Raw genomic sequence first — 19,099 nt, forward strand, 5'->3', positions numbered from 1 at the left:
CTACTTGCTATGAATCCATTTGTGGTGGCTGTTGCACATATTTTCCCTTTGATTTCTACTTTTTTTTTTCTTCGATGACCTTTCCACTTAGCTTATCGCTTTCTGCATTTTTACACCTCCAAATTTAATTTAAGTCAGATCAAGTTTATCATCACACCGTATAACACCCATAATATGCAGCAAATGAAGTGTACCACACGCTGCTTTTACTGGTATTTATTTAAGTCGGCCCTTTTAATCTTTTCTTTTTTGCATTGTCCTTGGCAAATCCCGTTCACAATACACTTTCTGCTGATTTTTTTTTTTTTTTTACACAAAGACATGGGTGAATAGGTTTAGAGCCTAATTCCATTTCCAAGAAGACAGCTATGTTTTGTAAAATCTTTCCTGCATCATCCGCGCCCACCCCCCTCCCTTTCCTCCACACCGAGCTTCTAATGGACTGTAACCGGCTTGGGGACAACAGTCCATTTACCATTCAAAACCCGACTACTTTGTTCGAACCTCTGATGTTTCCACACAGTGATGTCTTGATGAAGAGAAATGAGGTGGCTTCACCTGGAGTGTTAACTTGCAGTGGGTCTACTTGAACTCAAACACACTTATTTGCGCCATCGTGTTTTTAAAATGTGTAACGTATGTTGTCTGATCCGACATTGGGGTTTCATGTTTGCGTTCTCTGTTCGGCAGGTGATGTGAGGACAGTCACCACACAGGATGGCCTGTCTTTGTGTATGCACACGTGAGTGCGTGTGCGGCGTGAGCGTTGGGAGAGACGGGACCATTCACAAACAACCCCCTGACCCTAAATCCCAAAGATGCACAGGACTGGACAACTTAACTACTTTACCAACTTGTCTTGTACTATGCAAATTGTAAATTTTATGAACTGTGGATTGTACCTGAACTCGGTTAAACATTTGTCAGTGTTTAGATATGCAGATGAGTATATGGACACAGGGCTTTGTATAGTGAAACATGCTTTTTGTTTTTCAGAGGGTGGTTTGGGATTTGCGTTTTGTTCTTGTTAAGTTCTGCCTTTACTGGGAATCAAACTGTTACAATTTATTTTTTTTTTTTGGTCTTTCCACTGCTTGGAACCCTACAGCCCCCAGTTGCTGTTGTCAATGGAAGTAGCCAGAGATTTTGTTTCATGTTTGGGAGCACGCACAGCTCCTGAGTAATAACATTCGGTGGCTGAAAGGATCATTTTGAGGATGTAGACTACCAAAAGCATCTGCTTTGTTTTAAAGATCTATCTTGTAAGCATGCTTGATGTCAAGTTCCCCTTTAAAGCATTGATATGCCGGGAGACTTTGTGTCGACTGCGATTTGTTAATGTAAAGTTTACCCCTTCTGTGCCTATACAGTTTGTCATTCCACATGCGGAAGACAAGGTGAGAGATGATGAATTAAAGTGGGATTGTGTATAGAGAGAGAAGTTTTGGAAAATATAGATTTAAATCTGAAGTTGTTCTGAATCTGGGTTTGTAAGGCCTGCCGTCATTATATAGAGTAGTATTTTTTTTTTTTTTTTTTTTTTTTTTAAAGATATATGTTCTGAAATCAGAGGAAAGCCATGATTGCCTTGCTACCTCAGACTCATAGACACAGTTTTGTTTTTGTGGTTCGTAAACTTGTTTAAAACAGTTGTGATCATTTGCAGAACATGAACAGCCTGGTTTAGCATACTAAGCTTTAGCTTACTGTATTTGTGTACACTGCAACGAGGAGATACCAAGTAAAAAAAAAAAAAAAAAAGGATTATTATTACTGTACGACAATGGGTCTGTGGACTGCTGAAGCTAGCCACCCATTAGGGCGACTATTATTTTATCTGTTGTTGGTTTTTCCACTGGCCTTCTAGCACTGGTCCCTCACTGCGTTGTGTTGTTGTGCTATATGCTATCCTGTAAAACTTGTGAGACTGAACAACACTACTATAACCTCCTCTGACTGTAGACCGATGATGATGTTGGTGATAATTTTAATGATTACAATCACGATGAACCGTACCATGGCAGAACTGTGTCGCTTCTCCTGAGGTATGTAAAATAGATTGACCACACTACGTGTAATATGGCTATTATGTTTTATTCTAAATAAAATTTTTATAACAAGTATGCTTTTCCCCCTCTGATGTCATTTTCTTTACTGTCTGCTCTGTTTATTGAATTGTTAGGACCATACTGGTTGATCAACACTGTAGATAGTTAAATATAGTTGAAACCCTTCAATGGATTTCATTCAGACTAATCAGAAATTCATCTCACCGCTTGAAGTTTTTCACACGCAGCACATGCTGACTGCATTTAAAAGCATCTTATACACCCACACCTGGTTTGAGGAATACAGGCCTCATTACTGCCAACTCCTCAGTAGTGTTATTATTTATCAAAGGAACGGATGGCGCAATGAGAGGTTGTATCATTATCACATGTTTGCGGTGAACGTGCTGAGCCGTAACTGAAAACTTCAAATGAATGATGAAAGGTAATAAGCATCTTCACCTTTTAATCTAGCCCTTGAAACCCCCCCCTCCCCGCACACTTTTTTTTTCAGTTGAGCAGCATTACTTACTTGTGGCAGCATGCATTAATTATTCTTAAAGATTGTGTCGTTCAATGGAAGACATTTACATTGGTCTTGATTGACTGTCCTGTCGCCTTTTTGGTGGTTATAAATCAAATCTGACTGCACCAGTGATTTCATGGTGTAAAATGAGCTCATTTTAGCAACCTGTCAGAATAAATTGTGTTCCAAACAGGAAATTTTCTGTACTCTTAAGGCTGCAGTTACTAGACCACTCCGTACTCAAAATGATTGTTTACTTCCTTTAACTTCTCCTTCCTGATCTTTCTTTCATTCATTTTTTATCACAAAATATTAAACAAGCAAGTCATAGTTGTATAACTTGCCTCTCTCTACTACATTTCCAAAGAGAAGGGATTACTGACTGACTCTCAGTCCCCGGAGCCATTTCCATTATCTTTAGTTGTGGCACCTGTGCAAATTCAACACGGAGTAATTCAAGGAGTTGACTTTCCCATGCTGGACAAGTTTTCTCTTAATGGCACTCCCAATCATATATGGTCCAGCTGTTCCATAACACGCTTCAATAATGCAACAGTAGGCAAGTGGTAGTGCACCCTAATTGGATCTGGGCTACTGTACATATTCCAGCTCCTTATAGACCGTGTGCTTGCATCTTCTGGGCTCCCTGAGGGGCTTTAATCAGTCTACCACCCCAATTTCTTTAATGCACTGCAGGAATCGGCTTGTTTGTAAAGGCAAAGGAGTTTGTAAGTAACAAACTAGCGTACACAAGGGAGAGGTGGTACTTATTCCTAACTGGGTCCCATTGCAAAAAGAAGTGTACTGGTATTTCTATTAATATTAATGTGACAATTAGGCTCCATGTGAAGGTGGATTTGGTTTAATTACTGTAACAATCCAGTGTGCTCATGTGAACCTTGATCAAAACAAGATTGCAAGAGTTATCAGCAATTTCAGAGTATTTTAATTTTATGGTTTAGACACAGCTCTCTGTGACCTAGCACATCAGACCGTCAAGCTCCCGTGAAGTGCAGTCTGCTTGGTAGACAGAGCAAAAATTAGCGCTCTCCTGTACAACAAAAGCACAGCTCATATTGTGGATGTTTTCATAATTATATGATAACAATGGAAGTGAAATTCTCTGGCCCTCCAAATGGAGGTCAAAGGTCGGGCCCAGCTACAGCACAGTGCACCCTTGGAGCTGGTAGGCACTGATAGATGCTCGCTGGCATGGAAGACTGAACCTCGGGGAACTCTAACTAACAGCACCCCTCCAGATGTCCTCAGTCTTACTTGTACAGTGAGGGCGCAGTAAGCTATGCTGTAACCTGTATCAAAAAGTTCACAAAATGATCTTAACTCAAGGTCGATTTAGTAATTGTTCTGGAGCATTAATTTTATCATGATCTTCCTCAGCAGATGGAGCTGTGAGGTTGTCATGTCCGTTAATCTGAGCATTTCTGAGGACTTTGCGTCATCCATGTTGGCTCAGATGTTGAGACCGAAACTTCATTTCTGACCTTAAATAAAATAACAGCTGAGAAAACAATCCCACTCAGTTGCTGTGGAGCTTTCAGTCTTCCTTTCTGTCTTCCTCAGCAGATGGAGTTACCCAGTTGATGTTCAAATTTAACTTCTGCTGAGCAACTAAGGTTTTCTTGTCCATGTTGGCTTAAAAAATTAGATTAAAAAAAAAGGCCAATATAGTAAATCCTATTTATTTATCAAAAGGTTTGTTTACCCAGTTTACATTTAAATATCGTTTTATGTCACCAAGTAGCACAACCAGGAGACCCACTGATTCAGTTGGCAGTTTATCGAGTACACCTAGCTAAAACTAATGTGGCTTACTTTGTGGTCATCTTGGAGGCTGTATTCTGTTAAACTGACAGCTGTTCACATTATTTTGTCCGCCCCATTTATATCAATGAGGGTAGGCTGAATAACGTACACCTGTCTTTATAATGTAATAACGGTTCAACAGCACCACAGGCTACATCCTCCAGTGTGATTATACAGTTGCATCAACACCTCTATAAAACAGTTTCGACACAAACTTAACATTATAACCTTCATGGAGGAGGATTTATTGCAGCACTGCTGTATTAGACTAAGTTAGTTATAGCTATGTGTACCTAATAATCTGGCAACTGAGTGTATGCCTCCATTATGTCAAACATGTCGCTAAATAATAATCTATTTAACCTTTTTAACTAGTTTATATTATATTGAGACTACGTCTAGTTTTCTTATACTTCGTTTCCCGACCACTGGTGGAAGCACTGAGCACAGTGCTGTCCGACCGCCAACCGGCCAGTGATCGAAAGTCCTGCGCCATATTGGAAATATCTCCTCAAAATTGGACTAAATGTGGTGTTTGTTATTGTGCGCCTGCCAGGCATTGTCTCCCCCCCCGCGAAATAAGTCACCAAAGAAATTTCCTTCAATATAGATAGTTTGTCTTTTGGTTTAAAATTTAAAGTCTTCCCATATGAACGCGTTAATGACCGACGTTGTCCGGTGACCTGCCCCCTGAGGTCTTGAATCAGTGCCGAAGGCAACTTGATTTTGCGTAACTCTCCCTTCATCAGCTGGAAGTTTCTCTGAAAAAAAAAAGTGAGTGTGTGCCGGGTGTTAAAATTGCGATAAAATTTTATTTCCAGGGGTTCTCGGTGTGGTCCAGTGTTGCTGTGTCTAATTTTAAAGATGTTAATTGAGTATGGCATGTTGTTGTAACGTGCTAGTTCGAAGATAAGCTAACGGCTAACTAGGTAGCATCCTCGGTTATTTTCTATTGTTCAAAGGGGCACAGCCCAGGAGCCCATTATCTTCTAAAACTGCTTCTCATTCAGTTTCTATTTACTATGTTAAGTTTATGGCCTCTCCCCATTCGTTTGTATTGCAGTTTCAGTTTCACGCTTCATTTTTTTTAGCGAACCTGTGGGCGTGGGCGTGACCCCGGGGATGTCCGTGTCCTCTGGTTGGTTGTTCGCTCCGCCAGTCGGTAGATCTGCTTCCGTGGGGTGGATTGCAATTAAATTTTGTACAGACGTTCGTGGTCCCCAGAGGATGAATCTTAATGACTTTGGACGTAGCCCCGTCATCAGGTCAAAATTTTAGTATGTCTAAGGCTCTGGTTTATGACTAAATACTTGCAAAACTAACAGCAACGTTTGTTTCTTAGGGCCACGACCCCTTTTTAAAAAACCTCTATATCTCAGAAACTAGATTTACAAGTGGAAAATTTTGCACACTAGTTGTTGGGTACAGTGACATTATTTACATAGAGTATGACGCAAATCCAAGGTGGTCAGTCGGGAGGCCTCTGTCGATTTGACATGGATTGACACATTTGTTGTTAATTTTCAGTTTCATTATAAAAGCTAGCCACTATTGTATAGTGAAATTGAACTTACTGACTCCACAAATTGAACTTACTGACTTTTTTGATAAAATTATTGAGAGCTGAATATAGCGAACAGTTTGTGTGTTTGCTCTTTCAGCTCAAAGCTTTGCTGAGAAGAGGTGTGCATGTAGAGGCCCAGCATCTGCAGCTACTATACTCATTTCATTTCATTTTATGTAGAATAAACCCAACCAATTGGAAAGACAACCGCTTCTGGACTCTCCAAACTTCAAAAAACAGATTTTGCTGCAAGGTGTTGAAGACCAGACCAGTTACACATGCACGCAAAGGTAAGTAACTAAGCAGTTAACTTCATTGGTGCCTATAAAGGGCACAGCTAGAAAATTTAGGGGCGTCATGAAGAACTTGACAAAAGGTTTGATGCAATGAATGTCTTAAATCCCTCTGCTCTCTGTCTGTTTTAATGCGTTGAATCATCCAGGGATTCCACTGTTCCACATTTGCCCCTGGTGCGTCCTGCTTAGTATATGCGACCTCCCTGGCGATCAAACCTTTCCCCTGGCCTGGTCAGTGATCTGCTCTACATGCAGAATTAAACTGCATTACAGGTTCTCCTATTGCGTGTGTATTAGCCTCTCACAGGATACCAGACAATGTCTAATCTATTTCATTTGCTTGTCCTTATACTCTTCCGAGCATCACCATCTGTGATCTGCTAATTATTCTCTTTGCTGTGTGTAAAACCAGATTATGACAATTCCTACAGGCTTTGGGCGTATGACTTTTGCTGTCCACAACCAATCAGACCATTTTTCTTGATGGGACAGTGGTGGTGCTGGATGTTTTTTTTTCTTCCCTTCCTCTGCCCATTTCTCATTCATGCAGCAGGACTGGCTGGCATGCAGATCCGTTTGACAGCTGTCGCCTTTGATCAGATGCTTGGCAGGCAGCGACAGAGCTGGTGCCGATGGTATGGGTGTCTTGGCGGGTAGCCGCCTCTGGCAAGAGGCATATGTTGATGAGTGTGGAGGCAGGACACTGTATGACCTGTGTGGGATATGGGATACAGGGTGGATCCCCAGAGAGATGGTGTCAGCGAAAGAGAGGAAGGGATGAGTACAAGGCAAGCAACCTAGAGAGAAAAAATTAAAACAGATTAGGAGGAAAGCCAGTTTTTATTTTCATTATTGCTATAATGTCAGCAGTTGAATCTCTGTGATGCTGACACAGTAGTCCTCTACATAAATATTCCAGCTTACAAAAACTAGAGTCAAACCTGTATCCTAATGAACCATCCAACTTTAATAGCTCCCTTGCTGTACTCTGTGCTGAAGTTTATTGTCCTCAGCGCACTTCGGATCTCCACAATATGCTGAGTGCACATGGTGAGTTAGCATTAGCACCATATTAACTCTCTCTTTGACAATTAATTTTAAGTAGCTAACTGCACCGGACCTTCTTCTGGCTGGCATTAACTTAGGGTTTTCACTTTAGATTCTTTAGGGATTATTCTGGGCATTTGTCACATATCACCATTTTCTTCTGTGGACTTTAAAAGATAAAGAAACAGAGAGGATTTTTCAGGTATGCTTTCTTATATCCATTTTATGTACTTCATTAGGAGCCAGCATAAAAGCCCGTTTCACACTGGACAAAAAACCCACTAACACCCACCAACATCTGGCTTTGGTCCTCAGTGGGAAAGGGTCATTCCCAGGTCAGATGACTCTGATGTAGTCACAGGTAACTAACGGCTCCATTTCTGATTGGCAGTGACGGAAACATTACACCCGAGTGGATGTGCAAAGTTTTGCCCAGATGTTGCCGTGTAAATAGCCAGGAACGTTTATAGTTTTTTACAGTTTACGGGAACAACATGCAACAACAGTTATTTCGTTCTTCGTATGCAACTCTGCATGTGTTGAGTTTGAAGAGACTGAAGTAAAAGATATAAAAAAGTAACGGCCATGAAAAAGATAAACTCGTCTACTGGCAATGGGAAAGGAGTCAAACGCCTTTTTTTTTTTTTTTTTTTTTTTTGCAGGTATACCTGCATTTAAACAACTTTCATATATGCACTAATGTTGGTGTAAAAAGAGCATTAGTATGGCACAGAGCCACCACAGCTTTTCAAATTTTGACCCTCTAGTGTTACTCCTTTCACATTTTATAATTGTTAGATTTTTTTTTTTTGATTTTTTTTTTTTTTATATTCATTTTCACTAATTTCTCATAGCTTCCCTCTTTTCTTGAGCGTAATGTCATCCTTGTGTTATCAGTCACCTGCCTCTGTGCTCATATTTCAAGTCTGTCATTGCCACCCAGTCATTTGCTAACATTTATCATCCCTCTTTACACTTACAGTGCATTCAGACAGAATTCAGACCCCTTCACTTTTTTCACATTTTGAATGAAATAGTAGATACATGTATAATAAATGTCTAAAATTAAATTTAACTTATCTTTTGAGTAGAAGTGTTGTTGTCACTACTTTCACCAAATGTTAGAGGGACTTACTACATATCAAGCTTCACTGGATGTCTGCAAATGAAAGTATTACACCAGTATTTAAATTTTTTTTACCAAATATTTACTATACATTAAAAAAAAACACAGAAAACACACAAGAAAAAAATACACTATTTACAACATTTACCTATTTACAGGTGTGGCTGCTGGAGAAATGCTGCATGTGGCTCAGTGGGCAGTGAAACAAGACTAGGTCAAAACCTAGTATATGGCTGGACCGCTTATGGTCAATGTGCGAAATTGAGGACATTGTTGAAAACCGCAACCACTGTGAACAACTTCTTTCAGTGGAAAGTATCTAAAGCTTGCTCGAAAGGTCGCAAAATGTAATAATGCTAATTAGCGTATTCATGACATCATTGCGTCATATTTGCATTCTGCCTGGTGTCAGTCGGTTTCAGCCCTTTATCTGGTTGCATCTCTCCTACTCTCTTTCCTCACATATACAGCAATTTAATACAGCAGAATTCCTAATAAAGCAGTTCTCATATACATGTTTTTCTGTTTCTGTTGTCAACAACGTAACAAGTATAAGATAGTGACTGAAACGCGGCCCGTTAAGGCCCAAGTTAACCAGCAGTCACTTCCAAACCATTTCCAAGCTGCTGCTGTTCATTTTATAACCTCAATGTTGTCTGACAAAATCCCCATACACATAAGTTAAAGCCAACGGTTGTGCTGTGATTTCGGCTATATTTACTTATAAAATGATCACTCAGAGAGAAAGTTAGAAGCTCGTTCATGTCGTTCAGCTGCTGTGCGGTCTATTGAATGAGAGGTGTGCCTGCGGAGAGGATGCCCAACCTTGCGCTCACGGGGCAATACTGGCGGCTTTCTCTGAAAAAAAAATCACTTATTTGCCAATTTTGGAAACGCCCAACACTTGCCAGCCAACCAATGGTGTAATTTCAACACAAACTCAACTTTATCTCTTACTCACTCACTCACTACACTCTACGCTTGAACAGAGAATTCCACAATTTTACATTCAGTTTAAAATCTTACACACACACACACACAGATAAATTAAAAAAATATATATATATGAAAGACAAAATCTCATCTGCCCAGAACAGTATTATAAAATAGTCAATGGCCTTTACATTTCTATGCTATTTGTAAGTGAAGCTCACTTTAACACAAGGAAATAGCTTTTACACAGAGTAAATCTTTACTAATGGATAATTTTGTCAAACAAATAGTTCATGATTATTGATAAACATATTGATTTTATGCATTGCAAATAGGAACAGCATTTAGGTCTGTGATATTGCAAAACAAAGTTTTTTGTTTTTGTAAAATAAATACACTTACCAATCTTCAAACGGATCCCTGTTATTTGGATTTTCCTGTTCATTGTAGGAATCAAACTCTTCAGGCTCTGAAGCTCCGTCACCATCGTTGCTGCATTTGTCAAAGCGAGGATTCATATCTGGGTAAATACAAGATAGTTTGGCTTTGCACACATGGGCCCTGTCCTCAACCGTAAACGATAACAGACAGTGTCGGGCACAGAGGGATGTTGAATTGACTAGGTTGAAAATTAAATCCCATACGTTGTCCAACAGAGAAATGTTTAGATCCTGCTCCCAGGCAGTATTAATTCTGTCAGGAGAGGCATGTCTCATACCAGCAAGCTTGTCATAGATAGTGGATATTAAAACCTTTTTGTGACAGGGTGTAAACTAAGAAACGCATCAGCAGTGTTTGTACCAGGTGCCTCAGGGAAATTTGATATCTGAGAGTGGATACAGTATCTGGGTTGCAGGTACCTGAAAAAATGGGTATTCGTTATGCTGAACTTTTCACAAAGTTGTTCAAATGATGCAAAGTTGTAATTGATAAAAGATCGTCAGAAGTGCTCAATACCCTTTCTATGCCATTGTTGAAATGCAGGATCGAGTAAAGAAGGTGGGGGGAGATGGTTGGATAGAATAGGACTTGTAACAAGCTTTTTAAGACTATTGAATGTCCCACACCTGTAACTGTATATAACAGCCTCATCCATGATTCCTGGTCAGCGCCAAGGACTATTGAAAGGAGACAAATTGAAATTGGTGTGTCTGAAATGGGAGCAGTGGGTGATTTGAAGGTAGTCAGTCAGTATCTTCCTAGTTTCATATACAGCATAGACCATTAGCTTCATGCAGATCATTGGCATTCCTGCTCACAGTATTTAGAGCCCTGCTGCCACAATAACAGTATGAACCAGTCAGGCCACTTGTAAACACAGAAGACGAGGCGCTAATGAAATTTGATGGGCATTTTGTATTGGTTGTAGAGAGAAAATACAAACTGGACCTCGTCTAAAGGAAAAAGAATTACCAATCACAGTAGCCATGCCCATTTTGTGCAGACTGATAGCAGTTTGATTTACACGTTTCCGTCTACATTATGTGTGAGTCTGAAAGTTCTAGGGCTGTAACTTTTTATTCAAAATTAGAACATTCGTTGGAGTGTGAGGGGAAAAAGTTAATATTTGAACTGTAATGACCTGTTCGAACTCAAAATTTACAGTCTATAAGCACAGCAGACTGTTTGAAGTATTTTGCCTTGTGATCCATCAGAGGGCGCTCAGTTTGACCTATGGCATGCACTGTTGACCTATCAGTAAACTAAGCTAGTTATGTTAAGTTGTTTGCTATGAGAATGGAGGACACTAGCGACCAAAGCTGTCGAGGCGGACAGTCATGACACCAAAGCATCTGAGAAGCAGTGTGTGGAACTATTTCGGATTCTGCAACGTAGATGGCGAAATTTCCAACAAAGATAAGGCTGTTTGTCGATTTTGTACAAAGCAGCTGTCTTACACTGCAACAAATCTGCGGACTCATCTGCTAGCTTGCCACCCAAGTGAGCAGCAGAGGCACCGCAGACAAGCGGAGCATTGTCAAGTGCACAGCCTCGTCTGACTGCCTACTATTCGGCACACTCACCTTCACCAGGCTCCATGCCAGAAGCTTGTCAAAATGCCCTCACTGATAAGATAGCAAGATTTATATGCAAGGGTATGCGCTCCATTGGTACTGAGGGATTGTGTGTCACTTCAAATTAATATGAGCTTGATTTTTGGAAAAAGTGACAGCCCTAGAAAGTTGTGGCAAAATATCCCAAATGTTTTTTAATACCCTTTACTTTCATAATAAACCATGTGCCAGAGGCAAATCTAATGCTCATCACACCTCTGTGGCTGACAGGTTGTGGCTGATGCACCACAACCCCTCTGCCACAATCCTAACGATTGTGAATTAGAAATACTCTGAATTATAAAAAGATTGCTCTTGGACATAGTGCACAGAGGCCAGTTGCCACAACACCAGCATATTGATGAAAGAAATATATTGAATGCAGAATCCAATTTGTATAAGATTTGGATGAATTTTAGAGGATTCAGTGAAAGGAAACTGTGACCTGGAGGTATGTGGTCCATATTTTTGAAATTAGAATGGAGAGGGTACTGTGAAATTGCAAAAAAGTTTCTGGTACCAAAGGCACAATGATTTTTAATCACTTTTGCATAATGATAGTTGTTTAGTATGCAGATGGTTTTCTGATGTTTAAATGGGGCTGAACTTTTGGCATGCTAAATGTGCTTGCAGGTGTTTTGCTCATTGCCGCTTTCATGAAATGCCCCAAACAAGAGTGATTGAAACCCTGGCTTTACACAATGTTCTTCATGTTTATAAAACCAAATATGCCTGCTACTAGAAAATCCAATGATGATTACGTCTCCATGCTAGACAGGTTCAGTTACATGCTCCAAATAAGCCCGAGGATGCGTATATGAAATTACATCTTGTCTGTCCTCTTAATGGTTCTCTGTAGTAAACCCATGTTATCAAGTTTATGAACAGACTATAAATGCAGCATACAGTACAGCCTTATCACAAGTGCTTTACAGAAGAGACTGGGAGACAAGAGAGAGAGGTTAGGTTGGGTCGAATATCTGTATTTTCAGATCATTCTGTCGTCATTGTGCTCGATTGCCATTACCTGAAATGGTCGAGGCATTGTCTCCCCCCCCTGTACAGGGGCACAGTTTCAGGTTCCTGGTATTGTTCCAGCTGACTGACACACTGTCATGGCTTACCAGGACATTTAAGCCATTGTTAATGTTATTAGTAAAACCTGTGGTTCCTACTTTATAGCAGCTCAAGATAGGCTTGGTCCGACGAGTCCGCAATATAACAATAACAGCTCAGCTTTGGTTTATCTGCGGTAGATGTTTAATGTTTTAGAATCAAAATTTAATTTGTTTTTCCCCATAACGTTAACTTTCCTCACAGTGCACAGTGCAATGCTTTTGTCAGTAGATAAAATGCAGTCTCATTATATTAGATTGTATATAGTGTCACAGCTGATTAATTTAACTATATTAAGTCAAGAAGCAAAGTTTCTCAAACTGATTAACATCATGTTCATCATTTTATTTCTGCCTAGTTAACGGTTCCCTTCCCAAACTGTGATTTAACAGCAGCTTGTGAGAGTAGAGAGCAGAGAGAGCTGAATGACAGCTGGAGCTGGAGCAGGGCCTCTGTCAACTGTGTGAAGCTTCCGACACACAGAAAATACACTAGAGGGAGCAGGTAGTTATAAATTTAAACTAATAACTGGGGCATTACTAGTGGATCACCAGAGAAGACTGATGAGGATTTTTATACAAGTCATAAATACGTTGGGCATCAGCACATGGCAATCGTCTCCTCAACTCTTGATGGTCAGTGTGATCATCAGTTTGCAAAAGCCTAACAGTCAATCTTGAAGATTTCAGCCCTGGTTGATTTGGTGACACCTGTAGTTCCTTGTGGTAACAGCAAATGTGGTTTAATAATGCAGGTCACAGAATTCTGGTGGCAGCAAAACAAACTTGTCATTTTAGTAAAGAACTGAGGCAGTAATTGGCCTTTTTCCATCATTCTGTGAGCAACTGGGATCTCATTTTATGCTGCACACGGCATGAGTCCGCAAACAGCAGGGCACAGTGAAAGGAGTTGGTTACCTCGCTGAGAAGTTGGAGGTGTGCAGCCTATCGCCTGCAGTTCTTCATCTAACAGCTCACTGTGGATGCTCTTTCTTGTTCCACTACTCCCTGGAAAATTTTAAATTGATCCACTGTCCAAAAATGCTGAAAATGACTGTTGTCTCGTTTTGTAGATGCATTTTTGATTAATAATAGCAGTAAGTGCTAAGCTCACTGACAAACACATTGCATTTCCTGTGACTACATCATAAATACTACTTCGCCAGTTATATGCTTTTTTTTGGGAAGCTGCGTCAGTGAGAATTGTTCAGTTTGCATTAGGACTAACTTAATACATGATTTTTTTCTGGGACTGTCGCCGCAGACACCCAGGTCATAATACTGCAAATATATAAATATTTCGATACTTCGATATCAGTGGACCATAGGCTCACTTACCATTGTGTTACCTCATTCAGTAATAGATAGTGACTTAACAGACATTTATTTAAATGAAAGTTTACGAGATCCTCGCTTAAAGTATACTTAGAGTATCTGATTCCTCAACAGGAGAAGCGAGAAGCTTGATCCTTAGATAAGGCTGCATGGGGTAAGGCTTTTCACCAGGTTATTCTTAGATTATGCATATTCATTTTGAGAAATGGGGTGCTAATAATCAAAACACAACTCACAGAGGCCATTAAAGAGCCTGTCAAATTCAGCTGGCACGGTGATGGGAGGAAGGAGAGTTGTCGTGTCAAAGAAATAGGTAACTACGCTACCACCTGAGAAACAAGGAAGAAGATGTCAGTGAATAATGTAAGTCGGAGTTTGAATGAGAGCTCATTTGACTTGTCACTAAAGAGTGTGAATGGCTGTGTGTGTGCATATCAGTGTGAATGCGTTTTTGAATACTGCAAAGCTGCAAGAAAATTTTTTATTTCTTTCGTTAAAAAGCTCGGCTAAAAAGCCTAAAGCAAGGCTTTTAAGATACAACTTTTCACCTGACAGTTGGAGCGAAGAAAGAATAGCAATTAAATTGAAGAGAAAAACTGTGCAAAACCAAAGAAGAGCACAAAAATCAAAACAGGAAGGGAAGTAGCAATGATTCTACAATATAAGCAGAAATAATATAGTAGTCAAAACCAAAGAGAAATGAAAGGTAAGTAGAGTATCAAGTTTACAGCTGGTGGCAGCCACCTCTGATTCAGCCCATCTTAATCAGTTCTATTATGAATAATTGAATACTGATTGACTTTTGATTCATATTCCTCACTCATATTCTCGGCGTTGTAATACAGTATGTGATCTGAGACAAAGACAGTCTTCTGCTTGAGTTTTTAATAATAACTGAAGAAGTAATGCTTTCAATTATCTGAGTACATGAGCTATCCATCATTGGCCTCCATTTTTCATTTTCTCTAATTGGCATTTCCCGTGGATGCCGGTTAGAAGTGCTCCTGTCTAGTTGTGCAACTTGAGGTGCTAAAACTCTTGCCTTTCTTTATTTCCTCGAGCTGTTCCTCTCTTATTTTCCCTGCTTTTTTCCCTGTTCTTCTTCTTCAACCCACTCTCTGCAGATGTTCCCAAGCTCCCTTGGTTGCTCTTAGTTAAATTTAAGCTCCCTCCTTACTCCAAGACAACTTGCATCTTTGATTTAACATCTAAATGTTTGTTTATGATCTACATAACATCTTTCTCAGTTTACCATACTGTAATTCCCTTGCAGAAAACCAGCAGAATTCATCTGTCAAATATCCTTTTGACCGTCAGGTGTGACAGTGGGCTGTGAAACAAAATAATGTCCCTTTTTAGCAAGGTTATAATACAAAATTTGATACAGTGAAGGAATTGGGAAGAAGTGCTGACTAAGATTAGGGTACATTTCCTGGTTCAAGGTAGCCTTCACATAAATTGATTGTTTGGATCAAAAGTGTAGTCCATGACCAAAGCAAACGAATAGTGTACAGTATTGGTTCCGTACTAAGTTGTGGGGAGATGAAAGTGTATATTTTTTGTTTCTCGTTTTCATGAGCTAGAATCTCAGTCCCAATTTTACTCCCTTGCTCCCCCTACATCTCTTTATTTCATTATTCATGTATGACGAGATGCCAGGGAAAGTGCCTCACCTCCCAAACATACATGTTGAAGAAAAGATAAAAACCAAACTCGATTAAGGTCCCTTCTGTGTTTTCTCGTCGATCCCTTCCATTGATGTAGCCCTAATGAGAATTAGCTGGGAATCAGGCTTCAGTTTATGATACAGATTGCAGTTGGAAAGCAGGTTATTCTTTCACAGGAAGAGGCTTGGGATGACACAACCCAACACCTTGTTTTTGTTCCAAAAATCCGCAGGTGAACAACAGATGCTGTACACTGGCATCAGCTGAACCAGAGCTGCCAGCCTTGTCTTTTACTGCCCACTGTTTTCTGTTGATGAGGGACAAGCCAAAGTGCAAAAGTGGCGCACACAGCTAAATATAACATAAACCTGTTTACTGCCCAGTGATCAGTAATGTGGATGCAGTTTCATTAGCTTATATGTTGTGTGCTTTGATGCTACAGAGAGCTTTTTTTATGTGTGTGCAGTTGTGGGCGTGAATATTGTTTAGGTGTAGTACACGTCTATGGCTTTGGGGTTTTGTGAATTCTACTCAGGGAGCTATCTGTTCAGTCTTTCCATTAAGAATTGAAAACAACATCTGCTTTGGAGAATTCCTTGTCAAACTCTGGATCTTGCGAAGAGGTTTGAAGAACCATTTAATATGGGCTCCTTCTGCGCCTGAACAATCAGAATGCATAGCTTCTGGCACTGGGAATTATAAAAAGACAAATACTAAAGGCCAAGAGGTTTTTCAAGATGCCAGGAGATTTTTCAAACAAAAGTTTGAACTGACAATTTCCAAACCAAACCTCCAGCTGAATTTATTTATTTTTTTTCCAACTAAGACAAAACATGTCGATGGCTTTAATTTTCACATTAGATGATAGTTTTCAAGGGAGAGCCTAGCTATGGATTTCTAGGGAGCGCTCTTGGAACATGATTTCAGCTTTGTAATTCAAATTTCATCAAGTAATGAAGCGAACCAAAGGCTAAATGAGCATAAAGGTTAATCATCTGTTCAATAGCTAGAAGGTCAGACTTTGTGTTCTTTGGATTATGTGAGATATTATGTGTTAAGGCTGCTACTATTGGCTGTGCACTGACATGAAACTAATGGACATGTTAAGTGTGAGCTCTGACAAGCATTGTTGATTAAAGGTTAATTGTTAATTATCACATTGCATGGAAAAAAAACGCCAATGTCACAGCAGGAAAGAAACAAAAATTGTTTATGACCTTGAGAAACTCTGAGCGGGGGCTTCTGTGAGAGACTGAGAAGGAGAGAAAATGAGCAAGTGCCTGCACTATGTAATCTATGTGTGCACACGTGTCTCTGCATGTATTCAGCAGAGAGTCTTATTTCCTCTGCACGCTGATTACCATACAGCCTTTGTGCCTGTGATCAAACCTACTGTAGGGTAAATGATTGCAGGTGAATTAGTTGGCCCAGAGTGTTTTATTGGGAATCACCCAGTGGGCCATATCTATCCCCTGCATTAGTGAATCTCTCCTTTTATTTTCCCTTTTCACTTTCCTCCACCAACCTCAAACTCACATCTCTCCTGCTGAAATTGTATTAATCCCTCTCCCACATTTCTCTCACTTTCTTGCATTGATTCCTTCACTTTCCCCACTTTTGCCTCCATTTTGCTCTTCCATGCGTGAACAAAATGCTGAAGAGATGATCTCAGTGTATTTGTAAAAGCCACCCTCAAAGTACATATAGAAAGTACAAGTTGCTGTCCTTGATACAGGTAGAAAATGAACAGCCAGTACATTTATTCAGTGGTCCAGACCTCCACACTCTTATCCAAGGAAATGATAATGTTTCCATGATAGTGCTTGACTATTTAGTGTATGTCCTGTAAATGTCTTCACAACTACTCCATACTGCCAATATAAGCACAAACCTGTAGCCAAGAGCTACAAAAGACTTCGAATGTGCATCACATAATCCCACAATAAAAAAACAATCTACTTAGACTAAGTTTCTAAATTTTTCACAGTCCAATATGGGCACTACTTACTACCATAACAAGTGGTAGACTTGAATTCTTGAATTTTTAATTATCTACTGGAGGTGTTATGTGTGCTGGTTTCTTTGTTGTCAGCCCCAAGAAACTCTTCCGTAGTCGTCATTTATGTAATCTTTCGTCATCTTTCAAGTGGCAAAGGGCGAGTGAGAGCAATCTGGTGATGCTACATCACATGTGGAAAAGCCACAGTAGTCTTGCTTGAAAGGTTAAATGATAAGGGTTAGGACTTGGACTACAACTTGCTGATGAAGCTTTAGTGTTAGGTAAAGAAGTTTCTTTTTATTTATTTATTTATTTATTTATTTTTTCACTGGATGCCAGACAAAAAACTGGATTGCATACAATGGCTGGAATTTTTAACTGGCACATTCAAAGACTAATTATAACTTCAGTTTTTTTCATGAATGAGAATCTGTTCAGTTCTCTTGAATTAGACAGACAATGGCAAATACACATTGGGTTTAAGGTTTAAATCTGTGACAATGTGATTTTATTTGCTGTTGTGTATCCTCATTTGTTACATAATAATCCACAGATTTACTTCTGGATCCATAAAGCTAATTCTTCCCCTTGATTGTGAAACAAAACCTGGGCAAACGCACATGTGAAAAAAACGCACCTCTGTAAGATAGATGCCAGTTGCCATAACATGCTCACAGTGTCTGGTCTTTATTGATTTAGGCTAATCCCCCCCCATGTACAGAATTATCTCTGTCTGACACTGTACAAACCACTGTTTACCAGAGACAACAGAATGCATCAGAAAGCCCAGCTGAATTCAATCAGAGCAGCTGCTAACACTGATCCATGGTAATCTGCCCAATGATGGGGTCCGTCAGAACAGGTTGTCATGGTGACACCTGATATTCTGGCATGGAATCTGGGAACCATTTCGAATTCATTCCAATATGCTGCTGGTCACTTTCTGGCCTATGGTGGAAAAAAAATAAAAAATTTCTCTGCAAAACAATAGAGAATTTAGCGTAAGAAAAGCCTCAGAAATATAAACAGGAGAACATACTGAGTGTATACATCACACACATACAATTTCATGTGGTTGTGTTTGCATGTTCACATCCAGAATAAAATCAAAACACAAATACAGACAGGAACGCAGACCAACGTATTTATACTGTACACATATATTTTTTAGCTTATATAGTCAGCTTATATAGTACCTATCCAGTTTCCCTCTTGCCAGCCACTACTAAATGACAAATTGTTGTGTTTTTCTCTGATCCACTCCCAAGTGAAGCACACTTCAGGGCTGTCTTTGGCCTAGTGTGTGCATGATTCACTGTGTGGAGCATTTGTGTACTCTGCGGTGTGAAAACCTGCACACCCCTGTGTCAGTGTTTTTTTTTTTTTTTTGTTTTCCAGCCAAGTTGTTGAGTAGCAGAGGACCAAGCCCAATGTGTGGTGTGGTCTTTGAGGCTGCGAGCCTGCTGTTTTATTTAGCTGTTTTTGTCAAACTGTTTCATGCTGATGTGATGGGCTCCGACCGCCTTGCTGGCCATTATAGTAGAAAAAGATGACACACCTCATTC

General features: G+C 39.9%; 1 protein-coding gene and 1 long non-coding RNA gene across 10 annotated transcripts in view; both read left to right on the forward strand.

Annotated features, from left to right (window-relative positions):
* utrn (utrophin) overlaps positions 1–1,538 on the forward strand; it is a 181,466-nt gene extending 179,928 nt beyond the window's left edge. For all 9 annotated transcript variants that reach the window (XM_040125316.1, XM_040125318.1, XM_040125317.1 and 6 more), the window contains one exon: positions 691–1,538. In XM_040125316.1, the coding sequence (XP_039981250.1) occupies positions 691–699 (9 nt within the window). In that variant the 3' untranslated portion in view covers positions 700–1,538. The remainder of the gene's footprint in view (positions 1–690) is intronic.
* Positions 1,539–4,861: 3,323 nt separating this feature from the next.
* On the forward strand, positions 4,862–6,494 carry LOC120788901. Its single transcript, XR_005707319.1, has 3 exons — positions 4,862–5,172; positions 6,143–6,252; positions 6,405–6,494. It is a non-coding gene; the product is annotated as an uncharacterized LOC120788901 (long non-coding RNA).
* Positions 6,495–19,099: the final 12,605 nt, after the last annotated feature.

This window comes from Xiphias gladius, chromosome 4 (assembly GCF_016859285.1).
Source record: "Xiphias gladius isolate SHS-SW01 ecotype Sanya breed wild chromosome 4, ASM1685928v1, whole genome shotgun sequence".
Taxonomy (NCBI): domain Eukaryota; kingdom Metazoa; phylum Chordata; class Actinopteri; order Istiophoriformes; family Xiphiidae; genus Xiphias; species Xiphias gladius.